We start from the raw sequence: 26,838 nt of genomic DNA, 5'->3' as shown, positions 1-26,838 counted from the left end.
GGGTCACCCTATAGTCCATGGGGGTCCGGAATAAATACTGAGACCAACACTCGAGCCAGAGAGAAAGGATATTTATTCTCAATCTCATGAGATGGAGAGGCCTCAACAACAGACACCCATAGCTGTCTGAGGAGGCAGTCTGTTAGAATGGTCTTACTTCACTACTTTTATACTCTTTATCCTGCCCCAGGCATGTAAGGGAGTTGTACCAATTACATTCCTAAACAAATTGAAAATCTGGAGGGTCAGCAGGTGAGTAGCCTTTGGGGTTTTAGCAGGATATGGCAAACATTATAATTACATAGTTTACAGAGGTTAATCTGATTTAGATGGCACTGCAGGGCATAGCATGATTACATGTCAAACAAAGGTTAATCTGATAAGCACAGGTAACGGTGAGGACCCTGTAGGGTGTAGGCAAAAGGCATGTTTATTACAATTGAGCCCATAAATATTTGTCGTTTGAACTACAGCAGGGCAAAGGTGAGAGGTATGATTACACAGCAAACGGAGATAAATCTGATTAGGCCTATTGAAGGACGCCTTCAGGGCATAGTGTGCAGGGTGAGGACGATAAACATCTGAGAAACTCCATGTCCGACTGGTTGAGCATGGCTGGTCAGTTAGTGGTAGGCCAGAGCATGAAAAGAGTGTCCGTGCAGGAATGCAACAGGTCAAAAGGTAGAGCTCCAGCGTGTTTGTGACACAGGGAGAAAGTCAGACATGAAGGTTAAAGCACAACCTGGTGGAATTAAGCACAAAAATGGTGGAGTGAATGGCAAGACAATAAACGCACTTTTCCACAGGGGGAAGAGTTGGGGAAAGAAGTGGTCTCTCCCAAAAGGAACAGGAAGGTGAAAGTCAAGTGAATGTTGCTACAGAGGCTGCTCCTTGGCATCTTCGGGTCCTTGCCTTCCTGCCCCTCCTTGTTGTGGGTGCTGCTGCTGAAACTTGAGCCTTCCTCCGCACTTGCTCCCAGGGCCCCTCTCCAGTGGCATGTTCTGAACTCTTGTGCTTCCCAAAGGTTTGCAGCCCTTTATAAGGGCTAGAAATGACGTGACACAGGGAAAAAACGCCTGTCCACATCCCTTTTTTTTTTTTTGAAACCTTTATTGAGGCAGATAAAAATTACACAGCTTATTTCGCCTACAACCTGGGAGAACAGGCCGGCAGCTACATCAGTGTAATTAAAGCAAATCACTTACTGAAAAAGAAACATGTATCTAACACGGCAAGCCGCCTACAACCCATCCGGGCCGGCCGCGAAGAAGGCTACTGCGAGCTGTGTAAGGATGCATTCCATAATGATGGAGAGAACTAGGCATACCAAACTGTGAATGCTTGAGGTTTCTCGATTTTTTTTATTTTTAACTTAACTTTTAGTCTACTGTGAAACCTAACAAACTTGTGGGTCTAGTGCAATCTCTTCCCCCCCATTATGTATCCACCATACCGGGTATGTGGAGGAAAGGGCCTTTCGGCGCGGAGCGCTAGCGTTGTATCTGTGACAATTGTGTAATACTAATGGCTCAAACCTAATGCTCTCCGCACCTGGTGGATCAATCTAAAGAACATGGGGGGGGGGGGATATGATTAATGATTGGGTAATGAACTCGACTAGATGTTGTCGATTAGTACGTCATGCTAAGTGTATGTCCTTAGGGTTAGGGGACCGCAACTAGAAAACAGGAAGTATGACTATTTCATCTTTGTTACGACTATTGCAGCAAGTGTGAAATGTATAACACTAATATCACGGGAGTATAGCGGGTGATGGTAAAGTATTACAGGAGCTCTGGTATGTAGTACCACATATAATGTTACGTGTGATGTGCTAGGCATATGTAATGAGGTGGATGTGATAGGTGACGTCACTTAGGGGTGCTATTCAGGTCCTGGTGTCGCAGAAGCTTCCTCTTGTTGCTCAGTCTCGCCCTCGGCCTGGGCACTGGCTTGAAGCCGGAGAAGGTACGCCACAAGGGGGCCCCATATGTCACTGGGCCTTGATTTATGCGGCATAAGCTCTGCATAATTAGACAGTTGGTCTTGCCATGTGGTCATCGTTGTCAGCCAGGTCTTGAATTTGGGTGCCCGGCCACGTCCCCACCGGCATGCCACCAGTCGCTTCGCCAGAAGGAGACTCAGCGCGAAAAATGTACGGTAAGCCTTTAACGCAGGACATGCCTGCCCCAATAAAGCAATCCTCGGGCAAGGTGACACGGTCGTGCCAACCATGTCCGACAAGGCCGCAAACACTTCATCCCAGAACGTCGCCACGACACGACCACGCAACGTGTAGGAAGTCCGCCCCTTCACCCTTGCATCGCAAACAGCGGTCATCATCCCGGAGGCGGAAGCGGTGCAGCTTGGCCGGGGTGTAATAGAGTCGATGTAGAAACTTATAATGGACCAGTCTGAGACGCGTGTTACCCGTCACTGCGGCGGTGTGCGCGCAGGTCTCTTCCCATTGTTCTTCCGACAGTGGTGTGTCTAAGTCACCGTCCCACTCTCGTCTCGCTCTAAGAGAGGGGGGGGATGGGGCTGCCTGTGTATGTTTGTAAAGCATGGAGACGACATGTTTCGGGGCGTTTGACTGAAGCAGGGCATGGAGGGGCGCCACCGTGTCCGGTTCGTCTGGAAAGTGGGGGGTGACTGTTTTGATGCCCTGTCTCAGTCGCACGCCTGTCCACATCCTTTATGTTGTAACAGCTCAGCATCATTTTAAGAGTGCCCTGAGACCTGCATGGCCAGGAAAGGCGTTTTTCACACAGGTTCCCCAGGTAAACCAAGTCAGACTCCAGTGGGCATGAAAAGATTGGTGTTAGCAGGTGTGACCTGACGTCTGCATTTTCGAATCCCAATTGTGTTGGTTCACAATGTCATCTCCTTTTAAAATAAGGTGTATTGAAAGATGTGAAATTATAATTTCAATAAAACACTTTTGTATTACAGTCTAATATATGACTAAACCCGTGGCCCTTTGGGCATTTAAGTTACAGGTGGGTGAGCCACTGACAGCTCGAGCCAGGCTCGATCCTGTAGCCCATGACGAGGCGAACTTTCAAGTGGCGTCTGCCTGCCACCACTGCTCTGCCCTCATGCACGACGAGGTCAAAGCAAAGCATTAACATTTGAGGTACAAAAGAGAGATACATAGCTACCCATTCAGTGACTGGTTTGTACAAAGTGAAACCAGAAAACCTGGACAAAGTGCTGCTACCCAGCTTAACCAAACTGTGATCTTAGGCAAATATTTTATTTCACAGATCCTCCTTTTTCTTCAATATCATATATGAAAGCACTTTCAGACATGAGTTTAGAATACCAGCTGTACAAAACCCTATTGTGTTTTATTTAATAGACTATATTGTTGTCGCTTCTATAAGAATCCGGGCCACAAACAGGGTTCACATAACTGTCTTGCCTATTATTTCATAAATGGCACTATAGCCAGGTTGTGAGCCCATGTTTAACAAGCATTGGCATAGCCAATAGGTCTCGCCTTTGGGACCTTATAATTGTTTAGTTATCCAGGACATTATCCTTGGTGCAAGAACATCAACTGTTGCATGGCTAAGCACTTATAAGGTCCCAAAGGCGAGACCTATTGGCTATGCCAATGCTTGTTACAGTGTGACCCCAGGTTCCTGCAAAGATGTCACTGGCTGGCTTCTGGTTTTTCTGTAGCAATGTTAATGTTTGACAAAACGTAGAAGCAGTGAGGTCACAGCCTGTCACCAAGTTCCTTTAGGCAGTTCCCATCACTCCTCTGCCGTGATACCACAGTGCGGTGTCGGGCTCATGGAGTTATGTCATAGTCTGACAATTGTCAGGAGCATGGATTTATGACATCAAGTCTCTGTAATAATATCATCGTCTGATACTTCTGAAGTGATGTCACAACTTGACATCAACTCTAGGGACATGTCAGCCCTGTCTGACATAGTTTTTCAATTACATTTTTTTTTAATTGCAATGATTTTTGTTAATCAAGCAATAAAGAATGAATACATTCACTGTCTGACATACGGTTGCTGGAATTATGCTATAGTCTAGTCTTAAGAAATCCGACATTGGAAACGTTTAAGCGTTAGGAAAGTTTTTTTGTGCGACTGTACATCTGTAGGAAAGAGCGATGTGCCATGATAACGTTTACTTGCTTATTCATCTTTTCTTGATAGTATAGTTTACTCATTTAGAACATTTATGAGATTGAACAGAATCTTTTTAAGAGATTTATGACATTGTTGCCTTTTAATGAGGAGAAAGGCGTTTTTGAATAGTTTTTGTTGCATTTTGTAATGGTTTTTATTAATCGCACAAATAAAATTTGAATGGTCAGAGGGAAAAGAAAGATGTATATGAAAATGATATAAACCCAGATGAGAAAACACTGAGAATTGTACAATCAATAAAATACAAACATGAGCTTGAAGAAAATCTGGAGTTAATAGAATAATAAAGCATTGTTGCTTAATAACGGTGGAGGGTAGGGGCAAAATGTTCTACAGAGAGGAGCAAAGTCGAATGAACTGATAGAACCAGATTACAAAACGTTCTTTAATTGTGGTTTAGTTAGATTGATGTATTTAATTATCTTTCATTGTTTGAAAACTATAAGAGAGAGCTAAATAGTTGATCAAGGAATAAAACTTGTATACAATTGCAGCAGAATAGTTTTAGGTCTTGCATACAAAACAGCGCAATATTTTGTCTAGAAGCCTATGGTCAGCCTACAGTAGGCTTACAGCCTGCTTACTGGATGACTTTGTCACTGTCAATTGCTTGCTTTTTATGTGCTACCTTGTGTGGGTTTTCCCTTCTATTTTTGTGTTTGTTTCTCCCCCGTACCATGTGCTTATTAATTGTGTCCTTTCACTGTTTATTTTTAAAGCAAAATAAATAAATCTGGTGTATCGCTCAATTAAAGTACTTATGCTTGCAGCGGTCTTCCCCGTGCAACTCTCTCCCCTCTTGTGCTCTCTGTTGATTACTTGTCTGTGTGCTTTTCCAGTGTCTCCCCAAACACACACACACCATTTTAATGTCTCTTTATGTCATGTACTTCTCCCTCTGCCCCTCCATGCTGCTTCCCCCGCCACCCATTTCCTTTCGGTTGCTTCTTGCCCCCTGCTTGGTTTGCTTCCACCCTGCCCTAAGTGTTGCATCCCCACCAGCTTTAAAAAAATAAAATAAAAAAACACTTTGTGCTACTTTTTTTTCTTTACAGATCCAGCTCAGGATTAGTAATAAAAAAAAGAAAAAACTCAGGTCATTTTGTAGGCACACCATGCGTGGTGCACGTGTATACAAAATAATGCAGCCAGCCTTTTTATAGACTATTTTTTTCCCTCCCCTTTAGCCATGCTCACACCATCTGATAGTGACCTCTAGCCGCAGATCCCTTAATTTAGAATATTCTGCAGGAGTCAGCCTGGATTGGGAGAGTTTTCAGCAGTACCTCTGCACGCCGGGAGACTGCTTTGCATGGCACCGCCCTGACGTTGTCCACTAATATGACCCCAGTGGAGCCATATAAGCAGTGCTTCAAATGAGGCAGTACTGTCCGGTACTGAGTACCGGGACTTTTTTATTTCTAGAGGGAGAGTACCTGCACTTCTTAAGAGAGAGGGAATACTTTTAATTAGGGAGTACCAGCACTTCTCAGAAACAAGCAGGTACTCTGGTACAGAGTACCTGCACTTCTAGTATTCCATTCCTAGCACTGCATATAAGGCCCTCCTGGCTCGCTGACGTTATTTTTTTATTTTTTAACGCATCTACAGCGCAGGTCCAGTAGAAGCGGTTCCTCTGCCTTATTTTTGGGCCTTTCTGACACCTTTTTGCGTCCGGGGAACAGTGTGCGATGCCTGCTGGCTTCAAGTCGTGCGAGACCTGTACGCATCCACACATGATTTGTATGTGATGCTTGGGGGAGCACCACGACTCTGAGAAGTGCGACGCTTGTCGGCAGCTGAAGCTGAAATCCCTGCGGGAACGTAAGATGAAGTTATTCGCCCTGATGTCTCGTTCGGAGTCCAAGCATCGCCGGTCTCCATCTCCAGCGGATGAGTCCAAGTGACGCCTGTCTCCATCTCGTGCTGTGGCTCCTGTTTGGGACAGTTCGCAAAGTCGTTGTTCACTTTCCTCAGGTAAGCAAAAAAAGAAGTGGCGGAGGCCGTCGGCCTCACACGTTCATGATGTCGGTGCTAGCTGCTCCCGGTCTTTACTGAACACTGCCCGCAACAGTCTACTCCCACCTAACCCCCATTTCCGTTGGTTGTGGTGACTCAAGCCCAGATGGAAACCTATTATCTGGCTTTGCAGGCCATCTTTTGGTCGACCCCTCTTCCTGGCGCGCTTTCGGACCCCACCGAGGTGGTAGGGACTCTGGTTGAGAGCTCGCCGGTGGGTTTGCCCTCGGTGCCAACCGAGTGCCTCCCCGTTCAGACGTCAGGCGGCAGTCCTCCTATGGCATCAGAGTGCAGTCCTGCGGGTCTCCCTGCTACGTTGGATGCGGCCGCAGCAGTGGACTTGTCTCTGGGTCGACGCCGTTCCACATCGCAGTCTCCTGTGGAGGTCGAGTCGACGCTGTCCCTACGCCGGTCGATGGAGGCTCCTTCGGGCGTTTGTCCACGCCGAAGCAGCGCCGTCTGGACATGGTTTGCCACCGCAGAGGTCCTTTCCTACTCGCTTAATGATTGATGATGAGGCCCCTGGGGCCCCCTGTGTTGCTTGAGTGTTCTTTGGAACATGGGGAGGGGATGTGGAACAGTTCCCCGGACATCCTAGGGCTGCTCAGCCATTGGCCCAGGGTGGACCTCCTGTCACCCCCTAGAATGGCTACGGAGGCCAGTGCAGATTCTGCACAAGTGGTTCGTCGGCTGCAGACATCTTACAGCTCAAGCCTTCCTCCATCTCTCTGCCTTCTGATCCCTTGTTGGATTTGCTCCGCCAAGGCAATCCAGATGTGGAGCCCTTACTATCATTTGGTGGGTTGTTGTACGACATTCTACTGAAGACTTGGGTGAGGCTCTCTTCGGGGGACCCTGTGGATCATGCTGTCGCACATCGTCATTGCCTGGCCCCAGATGACCCTGTCTGTCTGTCTCTACATCCTAGGGCTCAAGGGCTAGTTGCCCAGGCAGCCTCAAATTTGCTGCCCTCGCCCTCCCATCTCATGCTTCCACCCATGAGGGAGTCTCAATGGTTAGTCATGTGGTCGACACATATTTGCATCTGCGAGCCCAGGCCTTCGGTCCTTGAACACGTCCTGCGTGTATGCAGGGGCTACTTTCGCCCTCTGGGATTCGGTCGAACATCTCCTTCCATCTCTTCCGGAAGGCCCTCGAGCTGAACTATCCCGGTTGCTAAAACGCCGTGAGCTGACCCAGTTTTCGATTTGTTCTGCCATAGACACTACTGATTCGGTGAGACGGGCGATGGCCAGGTCCATTGCATTGTGTGCCATGCTTAGCTATGGGACGGCAGCTTTCCTGACTATGTTCAGGAGCATTTCCGAGATTTGCCCTTTGATGGGGCTCACCTTTTTGACAGCCATGCGGACTCAGTGGCCCAGCGTTTCATGTCTGGGTTTCTGTGTATAGCTTTGTTCTAGTCCCTGGTTGAGGACTTCTTGTTGCTTTTGCTGCAGTATTGTTACTGTTTTTCTCTGTTTCCGTGTCTGGGTTCAAGCTTTTATTTACCAGACGGCCTCTACAGCTGGGCAGCTGTTTTAGGCAATTCTTATCGACTCCTCTGCCTACAAGCTAGTCTCAAAAGGTGCTCCCTTGCTTTTTATGAGGCTGTGACTTACCATTTGTGGGGTATCCGTTGGTTATTGTATAGCCCTTTTACTATGCCACAGAATGTTTTGCTGCATGAATCTTTCTGGATTCACTATGCTGTGCATTATCCCGCTATCTAGTGGTTGGGTCTGTAATCGTAGCATTTGTTCTTCTTTATTTTTTTTTTCGTGGCCCAGGTGGGCGTCGACATCCCACTATTCGGTGTCCTTCGTGACGGTGGCGCGCTTCCGGCGGAAGCCCCCACCTTTGGTCGCCATCTTCAGATTTTTTTCCCCACCGTTAGGTCTGCATTGTCACGGAAGAGTTCCAGAAACTTTTGAAGAAGGAATCAATGAAAATCTGCGAGAAACCAGCAAAAATTGGAGAATTCAGCGCCGACTGCATGCCGAACAACCAGGACGACGAAGAAGAGAGAAAAAAAACAAGAACTTACACGTCCAGCGGAGAATGCACACACAAGGGGCTCACTGAGCGCGGACATGGACATTCAAATTCTGCAACAATTGCCACCACAAATACGCACAGAAGGACCAGCACCCAGTTTGCAACCCCTGCCTGTCGCTCGACCATCGAAGCAATGACTGCAACACCTGCTCAGCTTTCACGCCGAAGACCCTCAGAGTTAGGGAGAGGCAGCAAAGGTTGAACTACAACATGCAGGGGCAAGGATCACCCCCATCTCTCCGAGACTTGGGACTCTCCAGTGGGGAAGAGGACAACATCGCGGAGGGACCAGAAGACTGCACGGTCGTCGAGACCGATAAGAAGTCGGCGAAGGAGGTGTAAGAGTCGTCAACCCAAGACCCCCGATCGACGCCTGAAAGAGTGAGTCCTGCAGCTGGACCCAAGGACAAACAGCCCAGCGGATCCTTCGAAAAGGACTCCCAGCTGGCAAACACTCTGGAGAAACCTAGGTCGTCGAAGCCCAGTCTTGAAAAGGACCGATTGACGCCGAGGGAAAAAGAGTTAAAGGCGACTTCGAGGCCGATGAAGCGAAGTGCCGGAGTGCTCGACGCTGAACAGGCGGCCGAGGTCGAGAAAAAGAGGAGAAGGCTTGAGGCCAAAATGGCAAACATCCTCCAGCGAAAGAAGAATCTAGACGACCGGATGAGCCAGTACACCATTCCTTTGAGGCCCGCAGCCAAAGCAGAGCTCAAAGAGAGGGTCGAGGACCCAGATCTGCTGGAACCGGCCGAAGAATAGGAGGAAGAGAGCCTTGGTTCCTGTGAGGCATAAGGTGAAGAGGATCAACAGATCTAACAGAACTCGACATCTTCAGAGGTTCCAGACCTGGAGTGGCAGGATCTCAACTCCAAAAACCCGGTAGAGGATGTAGAGTCATATCCGTCGAGGCCTTCGCCGCCGGATGACATTGGCATAATCAATATGGTCATAAAGAACGCGACAGCCACTCATGGAGTGAAACTAGAGGAGGAAAAGCCCAAAGCATGTTTTCTTCTGGAAACTCTGCTCCCTACATAGACCAGGAGCCAATTCCTACTCATGCTTCCAAGTGTGCTGGACCAGGGCAGGGACCCCTTCAGGGAGCCAGTGATATGTAAATCAGTGACTCCAAGGACAGAGAAGAAATATAAACATTCCTCACAAGACCCAGTATATATTCAGGGATCAGTACCTGCTGACTCGGTAATAGCATCGACAGCTAGGAAGAGGGCCAACCTGCCCACATACTCCGGACCACCTCCAGACAAGGAGAGCATAAGAATGGACCTCACAGGAAAAAAGATGGAGAGGAGTGCGGCAGTTCAATGGCGCATCGCCAACTCAAATGCCTTGATAAACAGACATGCCTACCAGCATTGGGAGGAAATCGGCCAACTGCTCAAACATCTCCCGGAGCAGTACCAACAGAGGGCACACCACCTCGTGGAAGAGGGCAAGAACATGGCTAACGCATGCCTAAAATCGTCCCTGGACGCAGCGGAGACATCCAGTAGGCAGATGATGATGATCTGGGTTACGGAAAGAAGGCATGCCTGGCTGTGGATCACGGGGTTCAAGCTAGAAGTCCAAAATAACATCCTGAACACACCCTTCAACTGTTTGGCATCCCGGTTGTCGAAAACTTACGCAGCTAAAATAGGACAACGAAACAGCAAGGTCCATGGGAGCGTGGCAGTTCAGGGGGATGAGAAGAGGCACCCCCCTCAAGGAGACCTGCAGGCAGAGGAAACAGCCAGCTGGGAATATCACACCAAGCCTTCCAACAGGGTTACCAAGGAGGCAACCAGACACAGCAACTGGGACCGAAACAGCAACACTGGCAGTACCAGCCAATCCTATCAAAGGCGTTCGAACGGACGAGGTCAGGCAAGAAGGGAAGGGCAGCAACCCACCTCAGTGACTCCGCTGCAAGAAGGTCGCCCAGCCACACTACACCTCGAGGGGGGTGCGACAATACAAGGAAAAAGACAAACTATTAGTACCACAAGACAAACAGTTCCTCGAGCACAGAACACCTGTAGGAGGCAGAATCAGACACTTCTTCCAGGAGTGGAAGAAGGTCACAGCCGACAAATGGATACTAAACATCATACAGCACGCCTACTGCATAGAATTAGAAAAGTCACCTCCAAACAGGAAGCAATGCTACAAGGCACACTCTACAGCAGAACTATCCCTCTTGCTGCTAGAGGCAAAGGAGCTCCTAAAGAAGCAGGCAAAAGAGACAATGCCGTACAACAAAAGAAGCAAAGGGGTCTGCTCCAACTACTTCCTCGTACTAAAAGTAGACGAAACGTTAAGACCTATCCTGGACCTACGGTTCTTAAGCCAATTTGTAAACACCCAGAGGTTCAAGATGACATGTCTACAAGAAGTAATACCCCAGATACAGGAAGGGGATTACATGGAAACTATAGATCTAAAGGACTCTTACCTACACATCCCCATGAACAAAAGACACAAGCACTTACTAAGATTTGTGATCAAGGAAACACACTACCAGTTCACAGTCCTAGCATTCGGCCTAAAGTCCGCACCAAAGGTGTTCACCAAATGCATAGCTGCGGTAGCAGCACACCTACGGAGACAGGGGATACACGTGTACCCATACCTCGAAGACTGGCTGGTAAATGCAAACTCATACAGCTAATGCAAACAACCCATTCAGCAGGGGACTCAAACCGCTAAGGCAACTAGGGTTTTCAATACATTGGGTAAAATCCTCGACAGAACCAGAACAGGTGAATATATTCCATGGGACAGAGATTAACACCTTACAGTGGAAGGTGTTCCTCAGCACGAGGAGAACGCAGGCACTACTGAAGGAGACACTAAGCTACCACAAGGGGCAAGCTCCGACAGTGAGGACGGTGAGCTAGCTCATGGGAATGATGGTGTCATGCATACACCTAGTTGCACATATCCAACTCCACATGAGACCATTCTAGGAATGGCTCCAACAGCAATGGTCACAGGCAACAGGGAGTTGGGAAGATCTAGTGGTTGTCACACACGCAGTGCAGCAGTAAATAGCGTGGTGGAACAAAGAAAACATAACACAGGGGAAGCCATTCACACCACCAACTCCAACAGTGACCATCACAACAGGTGCCTCCCACCTGGGGTGGGGAGCGCACATGAACCAACTCATAGTGAGGGGGTTATGGACACAGAAGGATGCGGTGAAACACATCAACTGCCTAGAGCTGAAGACAGTGTTCCTTGTATTGAAAGCATTTATGAAGGAGGTGTACAGGAACAGGGTGTTGATCCAAACAGACACCACGACCATGTTCTACATCAACAAGCAAGAGGGAACACACTTAGTAGCACTATCAAAGGTAGCACAAGAGATGTGGACATGGGCCAATCCACTGAGAATAGACCTACTAGCAATACTCCTACCAGGGAAGGACAATGTGGAAGCAGACCGACTCGGCAGACAACGTCAGCATCCCACTAATGGGAGATCAACCAGCAGGAAGTGGAGAAAAGATTCCAAAGGTGTGTAACGCCGCAAATAGACCTAGAATGCAAAATGCCAACACTTCGCACCCAGACAACCAGACCTCTGGTCTCAAGGAAATGCGCTATGGATAAGTTGGTCAAAGACATTTGCATACGCTTTTCCCCCTATACCCCTGATACACAGGGTACTTAACAAATGGAGGATCAGCAACATGACGCTAATTCTAATAACACCTCAGTGGGCCAGGCAGTCCTGGTTCTCACAGATAGTAGAAATGGCACCTGAACCAGGACACAGGTTCCCAAAAAGAAGAGACCTGTTAACAATGCAGAACAGAAAGGTACAGCACCCAGAGCCAGAGAGCCTCAACCTAGCAGCATGGCTCCTGAAGACCTAGAATTTGCACACCTCAAACTACCAGCAAGTACCATGGCGGTATTGGGAGAAGCTAGGAGACCGACACCAAGGAAGTGCTACATAGCAAAATGGAAAAGGTTCTCCCAATAATGCATCAAGGAGAAACTATAACGGAAAATCACAAGTGAATCCACAGTACTAAAATACTTAACGTACCTGCTACAAAGCAAGCTAAGCTACACATCCCTAAGGGTGCACTTAGAGGCAATAGTGGCTCACACGAAGGGAGAAACCGGGAAGAGTTTCTTCACCTCCCAAGTTGTGAAGAGATTTCTGGAAGGAGCTAAAAGAATCGCACCCCCCTAAAGGATGCCAGCACCAACATGGAACCTTAACGTGGTGCTAACTCAACTGATGAAGGCGCCCTTCGAACCTATTCACAAGGCAAAGCTGCACATGCTCACACTTAAGACAACTTTCTTAGTGGTTATCACTTAGCTACGAAGAGTCAGTGAATTGCAATCGCTAACACTCCAAGAGCCCTACCTACAAATTTCACAGCGACAGGATTGTAATGAGAATGGACCCACACTTCATGCCAATGGTGGTGTCTCGGTTCCACCTTAACCAAACAATCCAGATACCTAGTTTTTTCCAAAAACCTACTACACGCACAGAAAGGGCACTGCACACACTGGACGCCAGAAGGGCAGTCATGTACTATATAGAAAGAACAAATGAGTGCAGGAAAACAAAGCAGTTCTTTGTATCCTTTGCCAGCAGTTTTTTGGGACGGCCAGTCACCAAAAACACCATTGCACAGTGGATTGCACAGGCAATTCAACTCTGCCACAAGCGGGCAGGACAAGAGTTACAAGGGGGAGCTCAAGCTCACTCTACTAGGAAGAAAGGAGCAACAATTGCGTTTCTAGCAAACACACCTATTCAAGACATTTGCCAAGCTGCAACGTGGTCTTCAGTGCACACATTCACTAAGCACTACTGTGTGGATATTCAAACGAATAAGGAAGTGCAAGTGGGACAGAAGGTCTTACAACACATTTTCAGTAACCAGTGCTCATCTTCCACCCAACCACCACAATAAGGACAAACCGCTACTAAATCTATACACAGCATAGTGAATCCAGAAAGATTCACGCTGGAAAACATATAGTTTCTTACCTGTCGGTGTAGTTTTGCAGCTTGAAGACTTTCTGGATTCACTAGCGATCCCACCCTCCTCCGGCAGAAAGATGACACAGGAGGAAAGGAGGATTAAATTGCAATCGTAACTAAATAGACCAACAAAGGAAGATAACACAAGACAAGAAAAAAGAATCCGAAGATGGCGATCAAAGGTGGGAGCTTCTGCCGGAAGCGCGTCAACGTCACCAAGGACACCAAATGATGAGGTGTCGACGCCCACCTGGGCCACGGAGAAAAAAAAAAGAAAAAATACTACTATTCCGGACCCAACCACTAGATGGCGGGATAATGCACAGCATAGTGAATCCAGGAAGTCTTCAAGCTGCAAAACTACACCGACAGGTAAGAAACTATATGTTTCTGTGCAATGTTCCAGATTCTCCTGGTTATTGTAGATACTTACTGAGGATCCTCGTGAGGTCCTCCTTGGATCGTTCTTCTTCTTCCCCCTTGCGGTACTTTTCTATAGCGCATGGATGGGCTTCCCCTTTGGGGAATATTCTATTATCCATGCTATGAGCTATAGCGATAGGGTTTTGCCTCTGCCTCCTGTGTTCTTAATTCTTCCCTGGTATGGAATCCACAGGGGTAGCGTGTCTCCTTCTAGGAGCCTGGGTGTTTGTATTTCACATTGGTCCGTAGTTCTCTCCTGCCTCCATGACTGCAGACTTCTCCAGAGTCTTGTGGAATTTACGCCACGACTGGTTCGTCTGGCGTTTTTACCGTCTTGTATTTTTTGCCTTGACGGTCTTTCAAGCGTTTCACTGTATTTCCACCTTCCTTTTTTGTCTGGGTTGGCTGTATATTCCGTCAGCCAGCGCCTTTCTGTTCTACTGCGGAACAGTTTCTGTTCTGATTCCGTTTTGGCTCTGTCTGTGCTTTTGCACGTGGTACGGTCACAGGCACCGAGTGCCTGCTGTCCTGACTTACGCCACGGCTTGGCCTTCTTGGTGATGGGTTCTACGCCAGCCGCGTTTTTGTCCATCGCTTGCTACCCTCTTTTCTGGCACACTTCCCAGGCAGCCCTCTTCCCCTTTCTTGACAGGCAAAGAGTCAGGTTCCTCTGCTCATGCCCTCTGCCTCCTTCCCCTTACAGGTCTCTTGTTTCGGGTGGCTCCTTGTCATTTATACTATGTCTGTACAGGGTTGTTCCTGTATTTGACTGTCTGTATATAATTACTCTTATGGCATTCATCATGCCCCGCTATGGTTCACCTCAGTCTTATTGGTACCTATTGTGTGGGCTGCTGTCTTTATCTAGGCATGCTTTTCGAATATCCCTTGCCCTTTAAAAAAAACAACAAAAAAAGAACATTCTGAATATGTATATATGTGTCCAAGAAACCACATGTACTCTTCAAACTTCCGTCAGGCGAATAGAGAGACACAAACCACTGCAAATTAAGGCATTGTATTCTTTAATCCTCAGACCTTGATCACATGTATGTATATATATATATATATATATATATATATGTATGTATATGTATGTATATGTATGTCTATGTATGTATATGTATATATATATATATATATGTGTATGTGTATGTATATATATATATATATATATATATATGTATATATATATATGTATACATATATGTATGTATATATGTATACATATATGTATATATATATATATATATATATATATATATATATATATATACATATATACACACACCGCACCCCCCCCCCCCCCCCACACACACACACACACCTTCCGAGAGGGGACACATCTATGTTTATTACCTTGTGGCGTATCCAAAGTTTTCTTGCCCTAAATTGGGCATTTTGTTCTCGCTCTTCCTCCCTCTCTTTCTTATGAGAGCGAGTCTTGGGTGGGGATCCAACGTCTGCCGGTCTCCTTTCACCTACGTGCACCAGTCTGCCTTCCTCGTTATACGTTTTGTGTCTTCTGCCGACACGTGTGCTGTCACTGCTGCATTTAACAGGCATTCACTTATGCGTATTGTGGCACCTATGGTCCACACTGTCTGGAATGTGTGTCCCTTTCTCCTCAAACATATATTTCCTTGTGATCAAGGGTTGTCTATCTGTACATGGATGACATTATTTCCTATGCATGTCATTCTGGCCATTCACTGGTGTGCATGCTTCTTTGTGCGCTCTGACTTTGCCATGCTTGTTGTCCTTTCTCCAGGACTTGATTTTTTTTTTACATCCTAAGAATCCTGTGCACAGTTTTTTTTGCTTCTTTTTTGATTGCAGAAGCTTATGGATTTCTTGCCACTGGGCACTGGCCTTCTGGTTCCTGTGGCTTCCCTTCGTCCCTGCCTGGAAAGTGCAAGTTTCATTGTGTCCTACATGGAATGTATTACCATTGCCTTAACTTGTTCACCCCTCCTGTCCCCTTTGTTCGGTGTTGACCTTACTGGCACTACTGTTTGCCGCCTGTTGTTGCCTAAAATGAAAGTGTGTCCTCCTGTAACGTAACTGGAAAATATGTAAAGCGCTCTGATACCTGTTTCAGTTCGGGTCTAGTTCGCGCTATATAAAACTCTGCAAAATAAAATAAATAAAAGTTATTGACCGACAAGTTCCTCTGGAACTTGGTTGGTTCAGTCGCAGACCCTCCTCCTATGAGGTATGGCTTTGGTATCCATTCGAAGTTAAGGAATCTTTGGCTAGATGTCTCGAGTTACTTACCTTCGGTAACGATGTATCTGGTAGAAACAGTCTAGCCGCAGATTCATTAACGCCCACCCATCCTCCCTGCTCGGCGAGGACCTTTCAGGTTGAGTTTGTACCTACTGGGTTGTTTTCCAATGGTCTCCGTCTTGCCATGTATTACCCTTCTTCACATCCGTTCCAGGTCTAAATGTCCTATTCTGTATTACCTGTGGCTTCTCCTACCAGTCATGTCATGGGGTGGTAGACGGTCTCCCTTATCTATCCACGCTCCTGCACCCTGGCCCCTTCCAGGGTGGAGCATGGTCAAGTTTCTCCTCCACCCCACCCTCCCTGCTGCCTTCCTCCATAAATTGAGGTCCACTTGACTATGCAGCAGCCAAGTGATCATGCTTAGGGCGTGGGGTTTCTCGTTTTCTGTTGCAAAAGTGTGGTCTGTTGACATGGCAGGCATGTTATTACAGCCCTATGGTCTCTTGCCATAACAATCCTGTTGTTGCAGACTGGTTGTTATTTATCATAACATTCATTTCACTTGCTGCTTGCCTCATGGGAGGGTATGGTTCTAAGCTTATGCAGATCTGATTCTAGGGGCGAGTACTCTTCACTCTCCCTTCAGTTCCTTACACTTTGAAGTGTGTTTCTATGACATGCATTCTGCTGTTTCATGTCATTTTCTTCATTATTGTCGTTGTTTCAATGAATTTCATTCTTTTTAGCACAATGTTCCCACACCCTCATAGTTTTCGTGATGGCTTTGCGTTGTGGCACGGAAAAGTTTCTCAGTAGAAAACTGACGTCAGCGTGCCGAGAGGGACTTATTAGGCTCCACTGACGTCACATCCTGGACTAAGTCAGGGCGGAGCCATGCGACGACGTCTCCCGGCACGCAGAGGTACTGCTGAAAATTCTCCGGATCCAGACTGACGCCTGGAAGATATTCTAAGTTGAGGAATCTGCGGCTAGACTGTGTCTCTACCAGATACATTGTTACCGAAGGTAAGTAACTCATTCATTAGGGATGCTGTTCAATGTCAATAAATGCTATTGGTAAAGCTAATAGGTCTCGTCTTTGGGACCTATTAACAATTACTTCTCCTTCTAAAGCCTGCTGACTTCTGCACTTTTTCAAATTTAACTCCCTTCTCTTTTAATCACTTTTGTATTTCAAAATAAGTCTCACTTTTTCCATTTTTAGGTACTGTATATCCTTTTAGAATTTTTTTTTTAGCAAGTCTGCTTTTATATATACTGTTTTAGAATTCAATTTCTATGGCCACTGCTCCTTGTCTTTATCATTTGATTTTTCCAAGTCAAGCTAAGGTTTTCTGTACTACCTTTGTTAGTTTCTGAGTTCAGTTTGCGATTTTTTTCAAGGCTCATGACACATCAGATAATCTGCAAAATGTAGTTGGAATCACATTTACCCCTAAGTACAGCATTGGTAGATTTAAAGCAACATGAGCTAAAGCTCTTTCTAACCACACATATGAATGTAGAATGTGATCAGAGTGCAAGGCTTTTTTTTTTTAACAATCTCGTCTGTTATTATTTTTGCAGGAAGCTGAACTGAACGTCTGTGCTCGTTGAAAATGTCTACCCCTGACCCTCCAATGGGAGGCACGCCTCGCCCGGGTCCCTCCCCTGGGCCCGGCCCTTCACCTGGCTCTATGATGGGTCCCAGCCCTGGGCCCTCACCAGGATCAGTGCACAGCATGATGGGCCCGAGCCCTGGGCCACCTCCAGCAGGGCATCCGATTCCACCGCAGGGACCTGGGGGTTACCCTCCAGAGAACATGCACCCGATGCACAAGGTAATAGGTTTTGCGGGAGGGACCTTCTTTTCAGAAAGTGCTGTACAGTAGATGTTCGCTTGCCCGTTTGATGCTCTACGTTGTCTCTGCAAACACACAAGTGACTGAGATCTGACCTCAGGGCAGAAGTTTGAAGCAACAGTGGCTACAAATCTCTGTCAAACTGCTGACTTTGAGTCTCTGGTATGAGATCTGTGGTGTGTGGGTGGATCTCTTTTATGAGCGTTTGTCACCTCTTGAACTCCTGGGGCTGCAGCATTTCTATATAACGTGTAGTAATTATTATATGGACTTTTCCCTGTGTGAGAAAGTGTCATCTTTCTTGCATGGTATGTGTGAGAAAGTGCCATCTTTCTTGCCTCGGTATGCCCCCACTTTTTTCTGAACTGCTGATGTGCTTTGACTGAGTGTGCCCTGGGTTCCTGCCAACCAGGTACCCAGGGCCTGTGTTCCTTCCCTAAAACTGTGCTGAAACTAAAAACCCAATTGGCATCTCTGGCCACCTGTCAGACCCTAGTAAATGGTACCCTGCCCTGGGCATGGTGACCAGAGAAGACCCCTGAGGGCTGCAGCACTTATTGTGCCACCCTCAGGGGACCTGTACCCTGGCTCCCACACACTGCCTTTGCAGGCTGAGTGCCTAAGTACAGAACTAAACCAAGAGTCGACATGGCACACTTCCCTGTGTGCCATGCCCACAGAACCCACTGCCCTGGCATACTTCAGTCACCCCTCTAGCTGGGTGCCCTATGCCAGAGGTGCCCCTACAGTACCCAGGGCCATTCTTGGGTACTGTAAGTGCAGTGATGCCATTAAGAGTATAGTATGCTGGGAGGTTGTCATTACGAACTCCACAGCACCATAATGGCTACACTGAAGACTGACAAGTTTGGTACCAAACTTCTCAGCACATTAAACCCGCACAGATGCCAGTGTGGGATTTAATGTAAAATGCACCAGAGGGCATCTTAGAGATGCCCTCTGAAATCCCAACCTACAGTCCACGTCTGGGCTGAGTGGCTGCAGAGGCTGCCACACAGCAGACATGTTGCTGGACCCCTGGGTGGAGAGCCCCTGCTCTCCTGAGCCTGTAACAATGCACATCCTGGGCGAGGTGCTAGGTCTCCTCCCCCAGGATGGGCAGGGGGGAAGCTTCGAAGGCATGCCGCATCTGTGAGCTTCTCCAGACACTTTGCTGGACCCAGCAACTGGCCCCCACCAGTTCTAACCCCCACGCTGGCAGGAAGACTGGCGGGAAAAACTACATCAGGAAGGGGGGGGTGCCGGCCTGTGCCAACCCCACCCCTCAGGTGGGGGAGACTAGGTGAAGCACGACCCCGGGCTCCGGCCATCTTGTAGATGGGGAGCCCTACCCAATCCCAGCTAGGCTCCTGCCCCCCTCCCACAGGAGAGGAGCAGGCTAGGGGGTTTACTCACCCCAGGACAGGGCCTCACTGGTCCCTGCCCTTGCCCTACCTGTAACGCCCCTAAATTCAGTATTTAGGGGCTCCCTGAAACTTCCTTCCTCAGATCCTGATACGAAAAGAAGATCAAGAAGAAGAAGACCCGCCGTGCAGCTGCTAACAGGACGACAACAACTGACTTGTCCCCAGCCCTACCGGCCTGTCAATCCTGGAACCTGCTCCTTCCTTATCCCGGCGACTCCTGCGGACAGCAACCTTGGGACACCCGGAGGACCTGCCTGCCTTGACCCTCTTAAAGACTGGGACTCCCATCAGCAGAGTCTCTGCTGCAACAACCCACCTGGTGCCAGCCAGGAAGCTCCAGACCAGCCCACTCTGCACCCGCCGAGCCCGGGCCGAGCCCAACCGAACCAAGACCAGGAGGACGTCCCCCCGGCGGCTGGGACCCGAAGTGCAGTGCCCAAAGACCCTCCTCGACGAACCAGCCGACGCCTGCAGACTCAGAACCAGGTGCCACCCTAACCGCGACCAGCCGAGGGTAAGCTTTTCCGACACCCACAGACACCCCTGCACCCGGCGCCCTACAGCCCTCCCTTTGGGGTGCTCCAAGATCCCAACTTACCTCTCGAAGTGCTGGTCGCCCCTGGAGAGTCTCTGTCCCCGAGCCTGCAGCATTTGTTCCTTGTTGACCTTTCCCATTGGATAACATTGAGCGCCTGACGGCTCAAGAGCACCCTGCACCCAGCCGCCGGAGTGCCACTGGCTGTGCCACCTTTGTCCTATCATACTCCCCCCCCCCCCCCCCCCCCCTTGCCCTGAGCAAGTGACCAGGAGCCCAGCTCCCACAGCCGCGTGGCCTGCTAGCCAGCAGCCACCAACCGAAGGCCCCCTTTCCCTCATTGGATATCATTGGGCCTACCTATCTCTGCACCCGTCCGGCCCTGCGCTGCTGGGGTGGAACCGACTGTACTTACCTGACCCTGGGGGACCCCTGAGTCTATACCCGGAACCTTAACTTCACCAGCCAAGTATTCACCTGAAAACCGGTAACTCAACTTACCTGCCATTGGATAACATTGACCCATTCTGACTCGAAAATTTTCTAAGTGTGAAGTTTTGAAAACCGCAAATATTCATATAAAATCAGCCGAAGTCCGAATTCCAAAGTACCCACCTGCATGCAGGCGAGAAGCCAGTACTGTACCTTGCAGCCCAGTACTGAACCGCAAAAGTAATCCTTACCGGGTTTGCTAGTAATCTGTACTTTCTCCATTGTATGCTTTTCTATGAAATTTCTTTTAAGTGCCTACTTTTGAAAACTTGAAATATTCCTTAAAAATCATATGAAATACTGAAACGCAATTACCTACCTGTTTTAAGTTCAGACCCCAGTGCTGGCCCTAGAAGTCCAGTACTGTATTACAAAAGTAACGCGATCATACTTTACCTGCAACCTGAATTTTCTCCCATTGAATAACATTGCCAGATTGTCATTGAAAAGTTTTCTAAGTGTGCACTTTTAAAACAGCTTTATATTCATGAAAATTCACCACAGTAACTAAAACGTTTTTGCTAATCTGGTTTCAGCTTAGACCCCAGGACTGAATCTAGGATCTAGTCCTGGAACTACTAAAGTAATCTGTACTGTAATCAACTGTACTTTTATGGTAACAATCCATTGAGCTCAATGCTAAAGTGTCTAGACTTGAGTTGCCTTCAGCAACTCCTGTACCTATTTTGTTCACCAGCTTTATTGCTTCCTTGCAAAGTAATTACATGAGAGTTCTCCTATCTAGCAAAGTATATTTTTATGCCTGTTGGTTCTAAAAATAAAACTACTATATCTTTGGATATAAATACCATTGGCCTGGAGTTCAGTCTTTGAGTGTGTGAAATCCTTTGCCGACTGAGTGTGTACAACAAATGCTTTGCACTGCCCTCTGGTACTGCCTTACTACTCGACCAAGCTACCACTTTGGAAAGTAAGGTCAGTCCTGACTTTAACCTCTGTTATACCTTTGGGGTTTATCGTCACAATACACACTGTACTTCATTATTGGCCAGTATATATAGAGTCACTTTCTCACAGTTTGCCCCCACTTTTTGCTGAATTGCTGATGTGCTTTGACTGAGTGTGCCCTGGGCTCTTGCCAATCAGGTGCCCAGGGCCTGTGTTCCTTCCCTAAAACTGTGTTGAAACTGAAACCCAATTGGCTTCCCTGGCCACCTGTCAGTCCCTGTTAAATGGTCCCCTAGGTACCCAGGGCATTGTGACCAGAGAAGACCCCTAAGGGCTCCATCACTTATTGTGCAACCCTTAAGGGCCCTGTCCCCTGACACCCACACACTGCCTTTGCAGGCTGAGTGTCTAGGGGCAGAACCAAACAAAGAGTCGACATGGCACACATCCCTGTGTGCCATGCTCACGAGCCCACTGCCCTGGCATCCATCAGTCACCCCTCTAGCTGGGTGCCCTATGCCAGTTGTGTGGGCACAGGTGCATGAGCCCTGTGCCCTTACAGTACCCAGGGCCATTCCTGGTCACTGTAAGTGCAGTGCTGCCATTAAGAGTATATGATGCTGGGAGGTCGTCATTACGAACGCCACAGCACCATGATGGCTTCACTTAAAACTGAGAACTTTGATATCAAACTTCTCAGCACATTAAACCTAATGTAAAATGCACACCAGAGGGAATCTTAGAGATCCCCCCTGAAACCTAACCAACTCCCAGTGTCCTGACTGCGTGGCTACCAAGGCTGCCACCACCAGATATGTTTATGAACCTCTGGGTTGAGATTCTGCCTCTCTCGGGGGCCTGACACAATGCACATCCTGGGACGAGGTGCCAAGCCTCCTCCCCCAGGATGGGCAGGGGAAGCTTCAAAGACCTGCCTCCTGTGTTAGCTTCTCCAGGCCACTTGCTGTACTCAGCAACTGTCCCCCACCGGTTCTGACCCTAACTCTGGCGGGAAGAACGGCAGGAAACCCTAAGAGAGGAACTGGAGTGTGCCAGCCTCTGCCAACTCCAGCCCTCAGGTGGGAGAGGCGAGGTGAAGCTCAACTCCGCGCTCCGGCCATCTTCAGGATGGGGAGCCCTACCCAATCAGAGCTAGTCTCCTGCCCCCTCCCACAGGAGAGGAGCAGGCTAGGGGGTGTACTCACACCAGGACAGGGACCCATTGGAACCTGCCCTTGCCCTACCTGTAACGCCCCTAAATTTAGTATTTAGAAGCACCCAGAACTTTCCTTCCTCAGATCCTGATTACAACAACAAGAAACAATAAGACCTACCGTGCAGCTGCTAACAAGAGGACGACACCAACTGACTTTGCCCCAGAACCCTACAGGCCTGTTTATTCTTGAATCTGCACCTGCGAAACTTCGGCGTCTCCTGCGGACAGCAACCTCAAAACCCCCAGAGGACCTGCCAGCCTTGAACCTCTAAAAAGACTGGGACTCCCACGAGCAGTAGTTCTGCTCAAACAGCAATACCCCTGGTGCCAGCCAGGAACCGTGAATCCAGCCCACCCTGCACCCTCCGAGCCCGGCCTGTGCCTGAGTGATCCAAGACCACGAGGACGTCCCCCCGGCGACTGTGACCCGGAGTCCATGCCCAAAGACCCTCCTCAACAAACCAGACGACGCCTGCAGCCTCAGAACCAGGGACCCCTCCAACCGCGACCAGCTGTGCATAAGATTTCCCGACACCTAAAGACACTCCTGCACCCGGCATCCTGCGGCCCCCTGTGCCTTCCTTTGTGGTACCTACCTCTTCTCCAAGATCCCAACTTACCTCTTGAAGTGGTGGTCGCACCTGAAGAATCTCCGTCCCTGAAGCCTTTGTTCACTTTTTAACTTTCCCATTGGATAACCTTTAGCACCCGACGGCTCAAAAGCACCCTGCACCCAGCCGTCCGAGTGCCGCTGGAAGTGCAACTCAACTACTACCCTACTTTACTTCCCCACTTGCCCTGAGTAAGTGACCAGGAGCTCAGCTCCCACAGCCGCGTGGCCTGCTTGCTTGCAGCCACCAGCCACCAACCGAAGTTCCCCTACCCTCCATAGGATTGCATTGGGCCTACTCTCTCTGCACCCGGCTGCCCCTGTGCTGCTGAGGGTGCAATAACTGTACCTTTCCGACCCTGGGAGACCCCTGAGTCTATGCCCCAAACCTTAACGCTACCAGTCGAGTACTTACCTAAAAGCCGATAACTCATTTTCTTTCCATAGGTTAACATTGACTGAAAATTCTTTTAAGTGTGGAGTTTTGAAACTTTAAAATATTCATTTAAAATCAGCCGAATAACGAATTCCGATTCACTGAACTGTGATCAGGAGAGAAGCCAGTGCTGCACCTTTCAGCCCAGCACTGAACCGAAAAAGTAATTATAACTGTACTTACCAGTAACTTGAATTTCCTCCCATAGGATAACATTGCTTGGGTTTCACTGAAAAGTTCCTAAGTATCAACTTTGAAAATACAATTATATTCTTTAAAAATCACTACTGTAACCAAAACGCTTTTATTTAACTGTTTACAGCCTATGTCCCAGGACTAAATCTAGGATCCAGTCTTGTGGTTAGAAAAGTAATCCATAAAGTAATCGATTGCATTTATGTAGAAAAACCCATTGAGCTCAATGTTAAATTGTGTTTGAAATTGTGTTGCCTATTGCAACCACTGAAGCTATTGTCCTTACAAAGCCTATCGCTTATTTGCAAAGTAATTACCTAAAGTCACTCATATTGAGAAAAGTATATTTTGATACCGTGTTGGTTCTAAAATAAAACAACAATATCTTTTGATACAAAACAATGGGCCTAGAGTTCAGTTCTAGAGTGTGTCAGACCATTTACTTTACACTGTCCTCTGATACTGTCCGACCAAGCTACCACTTTAGAGAGTGAGGTTATATCTAACTTTAACCACTGCCATACCTCTGGGGACTGTGGACTCTGTGCACATTGTACCTTACTTTGGTCCAGTATATACAGAGCCACTTTCTTACACCCTGTCCTTGCTTTTTAAAATTTTATTTTTCAACACGGTTATGGTTAATGCACCAAACATTCAAAAGGTGATGGAAGGAATTCTTGCATTTTGGCTTACTACTGCTAATAGCTCGGGTAGCATTCCAACCTGTGTGCCCTTGTTTATCTTTGTACAGTCTTGTCTCATTGAGTACTGTTCATGTTCTTTTGAGTCCGGGCATCTGATAACTCCATCAGTGCATCGTTTTCATGTGTTTTGCTGTCTCTCTTCTTCCAGCAGCCTGTGGACCCCATGCACGAGAAGGGGATGCCAGAGGATTCTCGCTATGCACAGATGAAAGGCCTGGGTATGAGGCCAGGACCACACGTCGGTATGGGTCCTCCGCCCAGCCCCATGGATCAACACTCTCAGGGTAAGTCCTTTTTTTTTTTTCTTACTACATTAGCTTCGGCTGCTACTAGCCTCTTTGTCGCTAGTACTATAAAGGTTGACCATTGGAGAGCAGCAGTTGTTTTGACTGAATAGTAGGGAGCACAGCACGAAGTTCTTAGGCAGTGTTGGGGCTGAGCCATTGACCTTCCCTTCCGGGGCCTTAATAGAAGGGGGATTGATCCCTGCTCAGTCTCCCTGGTGACCAATTAATAAAATGTTGAAAGACGCATATTAATCCCACACGCAAACTTTGCTTTGTACCCTGTCAATTGGCATACTTCTCTGTTGTTACCATTTTAAAGGCTCTGTTTTAGTTTTACAATTGTGTTTTTAAAGATAGACTTGGAGGATTGAGCTCCCAATCTTTTTATTAACATACGTGATCTTGTGTCCAGGTTATCCGTCACCCCTTGGGGGCTCTGATCACTCTTCAAGTCCGGTTCCTGCTAATGGTCCTCCTTCTGGTCCACCAATGTCTGCTGGGCCTGTGGGGGTGCCCCTGGAACCTGCCGATCCACAGGCTCTGGGACAGCAGAGCCGCAGCCCCACCCCGTTCAATCAGAATCAACTGCACCAGCTGCGGGCGCAAATCATGGCTTACAAGATGCTTGCTCGAGGCCAGGCCCTGCCGGACCACCTGCAGACGGCGGTACAGGGCAAGCGGCCAGTGCCAGGAATGCAGCCGCAGATGCCAACACTACCTCCTCCCTCAGTCCCAGGGACGGGACCTGGTCCTGTGCCAGGACCTGGACCCCCCTCTGGACCTGGACAAGTACCTCCCAGCTACAACAGACCTCACGGTAAGACCTACCTTAGCTGCATGTCAGTACATCGCTTACTCTGAAGCCTAAGTGTGCTGTGGAGCAGCAGTGACAGAGCTCTGACTAGCTTACCTGCCAGTTGTGACCCATATTACAGGATGCTGTAATTGTATATTAGCTTGTCGTGTTGTCCACGGGGGATTTCTGGCAGTCCAATCAACCAAGTTACAGGTTTTAACGTAGAATTGGATCTCCTCATGATTATCCTGAAGGTCGGCTTAAAGACCAATGTATGAAGCCTGCATTGATGTGTGCTGGAGGCTTGATAAACTTCTGCCTGTGCTGCTCCTGTTGGGTGTGTGATTGAAACTTGACTTATGCTACTTGCGCTGTCCTTGTTGTTTTTTTTGCCAAGATTTATGACTGTTCAGTTGTATCTTTATTGTATGTAGAAGCATGCTTTGCTGCTTTCTGTAGACCCACTGATGCTATTCATGTAGTGCCTTCACTTATTCTGGGGATGGCTCTCACTGCTGCTGCTCATGTTCTACATATTCTTTCTACAAGGAATGCACCAACTGCTGCCTGTACTGTGCTAATGATGTATTGTAAAGATTGCACCGTTGCTGTGATGCATCTCTTCTGTGAGTGAGGCAATCATGGGCGCCTTCTGTGCTTCATTGCTCCTCTTGTGTAATGGAACTTGTGCAACTGGTTCCTCTCTATATAGTGCACCAAAACGAGGTACACTGTGCAGAGAGTCCAGGCAACCCTTATTGGTTTTCAGAGGCAAAAATGGTGACACTAAATGCTCTTTTGTGGTTGTGTGGGCGAGCAGTTTAGGCTGCGCAGATGGTAGTGCTAATTATTTCTTGTACTCCCAGAGTAATAAATGAGACACACACTCAAAGAATAAATCCAAGACCAACTTAGAAAAAGAACTCGTATTTGTATATAAAGTTTGATACCAAGAACTTCGTAAGCGAGTAAATACTTTTCAAAATATTGACTTTCACAAGTAAGTAAAATGTAAACTTAAATGCATCTTTACGCATAATGCTTTCATATGGGAGAAAAATACCTATATGGTACACAGGTACTTGAAGTAGGTTTCCGGGGGGGGGGGGGTCTCATTTGTGACTTAAGATGGTAGGGGGGCAAGGTTTTAAGTACCTCCAGGGGTTAGAGTTTACCTGCCTTGGGGCTTCCAGGTGCAGAGGGTCTGGTTAGGTTGGTAGCCTTAGGCACTATAGCAAAGAAGAAGGGGGGACACCTGCAAACAGGCTGCACAGAGGGACTTGGGGACAAGTCCGGAAGCTCCCAACGGGTGTCTCATTTCACAAAGGTCCTGGGAGCAAGGCAGCACAGTCGGTTCTTGAGAACCTGGACCGAGGCACTTGGGTGCAGAGGAGTTAGGTCGGCTGGGCTGGTGCGTTGCAGGTCCTTGCGGTTGT

General features: G+C 47.9%; 1 protein-coding gene across 5 annotated transcripts in view; it reads left to right on the top strand.

Moving 5' to 3' along the window:
- The window catches only part of SMARCA4 (SWI/SNF related BAF chromatin remodeling complex subunit ATPase 4), a 778,095-nt gene that overhangs the window by 56,968 nt on the left and 694,289 nt on the right, over nucleotides 1–26,838 (top strand). For 3 of the 5 annotated variants that reach the window (XM_078684950.1, XM_078684972.1, XM_078684966.1), the window contains exons 2-4: nucleotides 17,518–17,771; nucleotides 24,468–24,603; nucleotides 25,019–25,423. In XM_078684950.1, the coding sequence (XP_078541076.1) occupies nucleotides 17,550–17,771; nucleotides 24,468–24,603; nucleotides 25,019–25,423 (763 nt within the window). In that variant the 5' untranslated portion in view covers nucleotides 17,518–17,549. The remainder of the gene's footprint in view (nucleotides 1–17,517; nucleotides 17,772–24,467; nucleotides 24,604–25,018; nucleotides 25,424–26,838) is intronic. The other 2 variants (XM_078684957.1, XM_078684983.1) reach the window with 1 other exon arrangement.

Source organism: Lissotriton helveticus, chromosome 1_1 (assembly GCF_964261635.1).
Source record: "Lissotriton helveticus chromosome 1_1, aLisHel1.1, whole genome shotgun sequence".
NCBI lineage: Eukaryota > Metazoa > Chordata > Amphibia > Caudata > Salamandridae > Lissotriton > Lissotriton helveticus.
The sequence above is the reverse complement of the archived record's forward strand: the minus strand, read 5'-3'. Positions and strand labels throughout refer to the sequence as shown.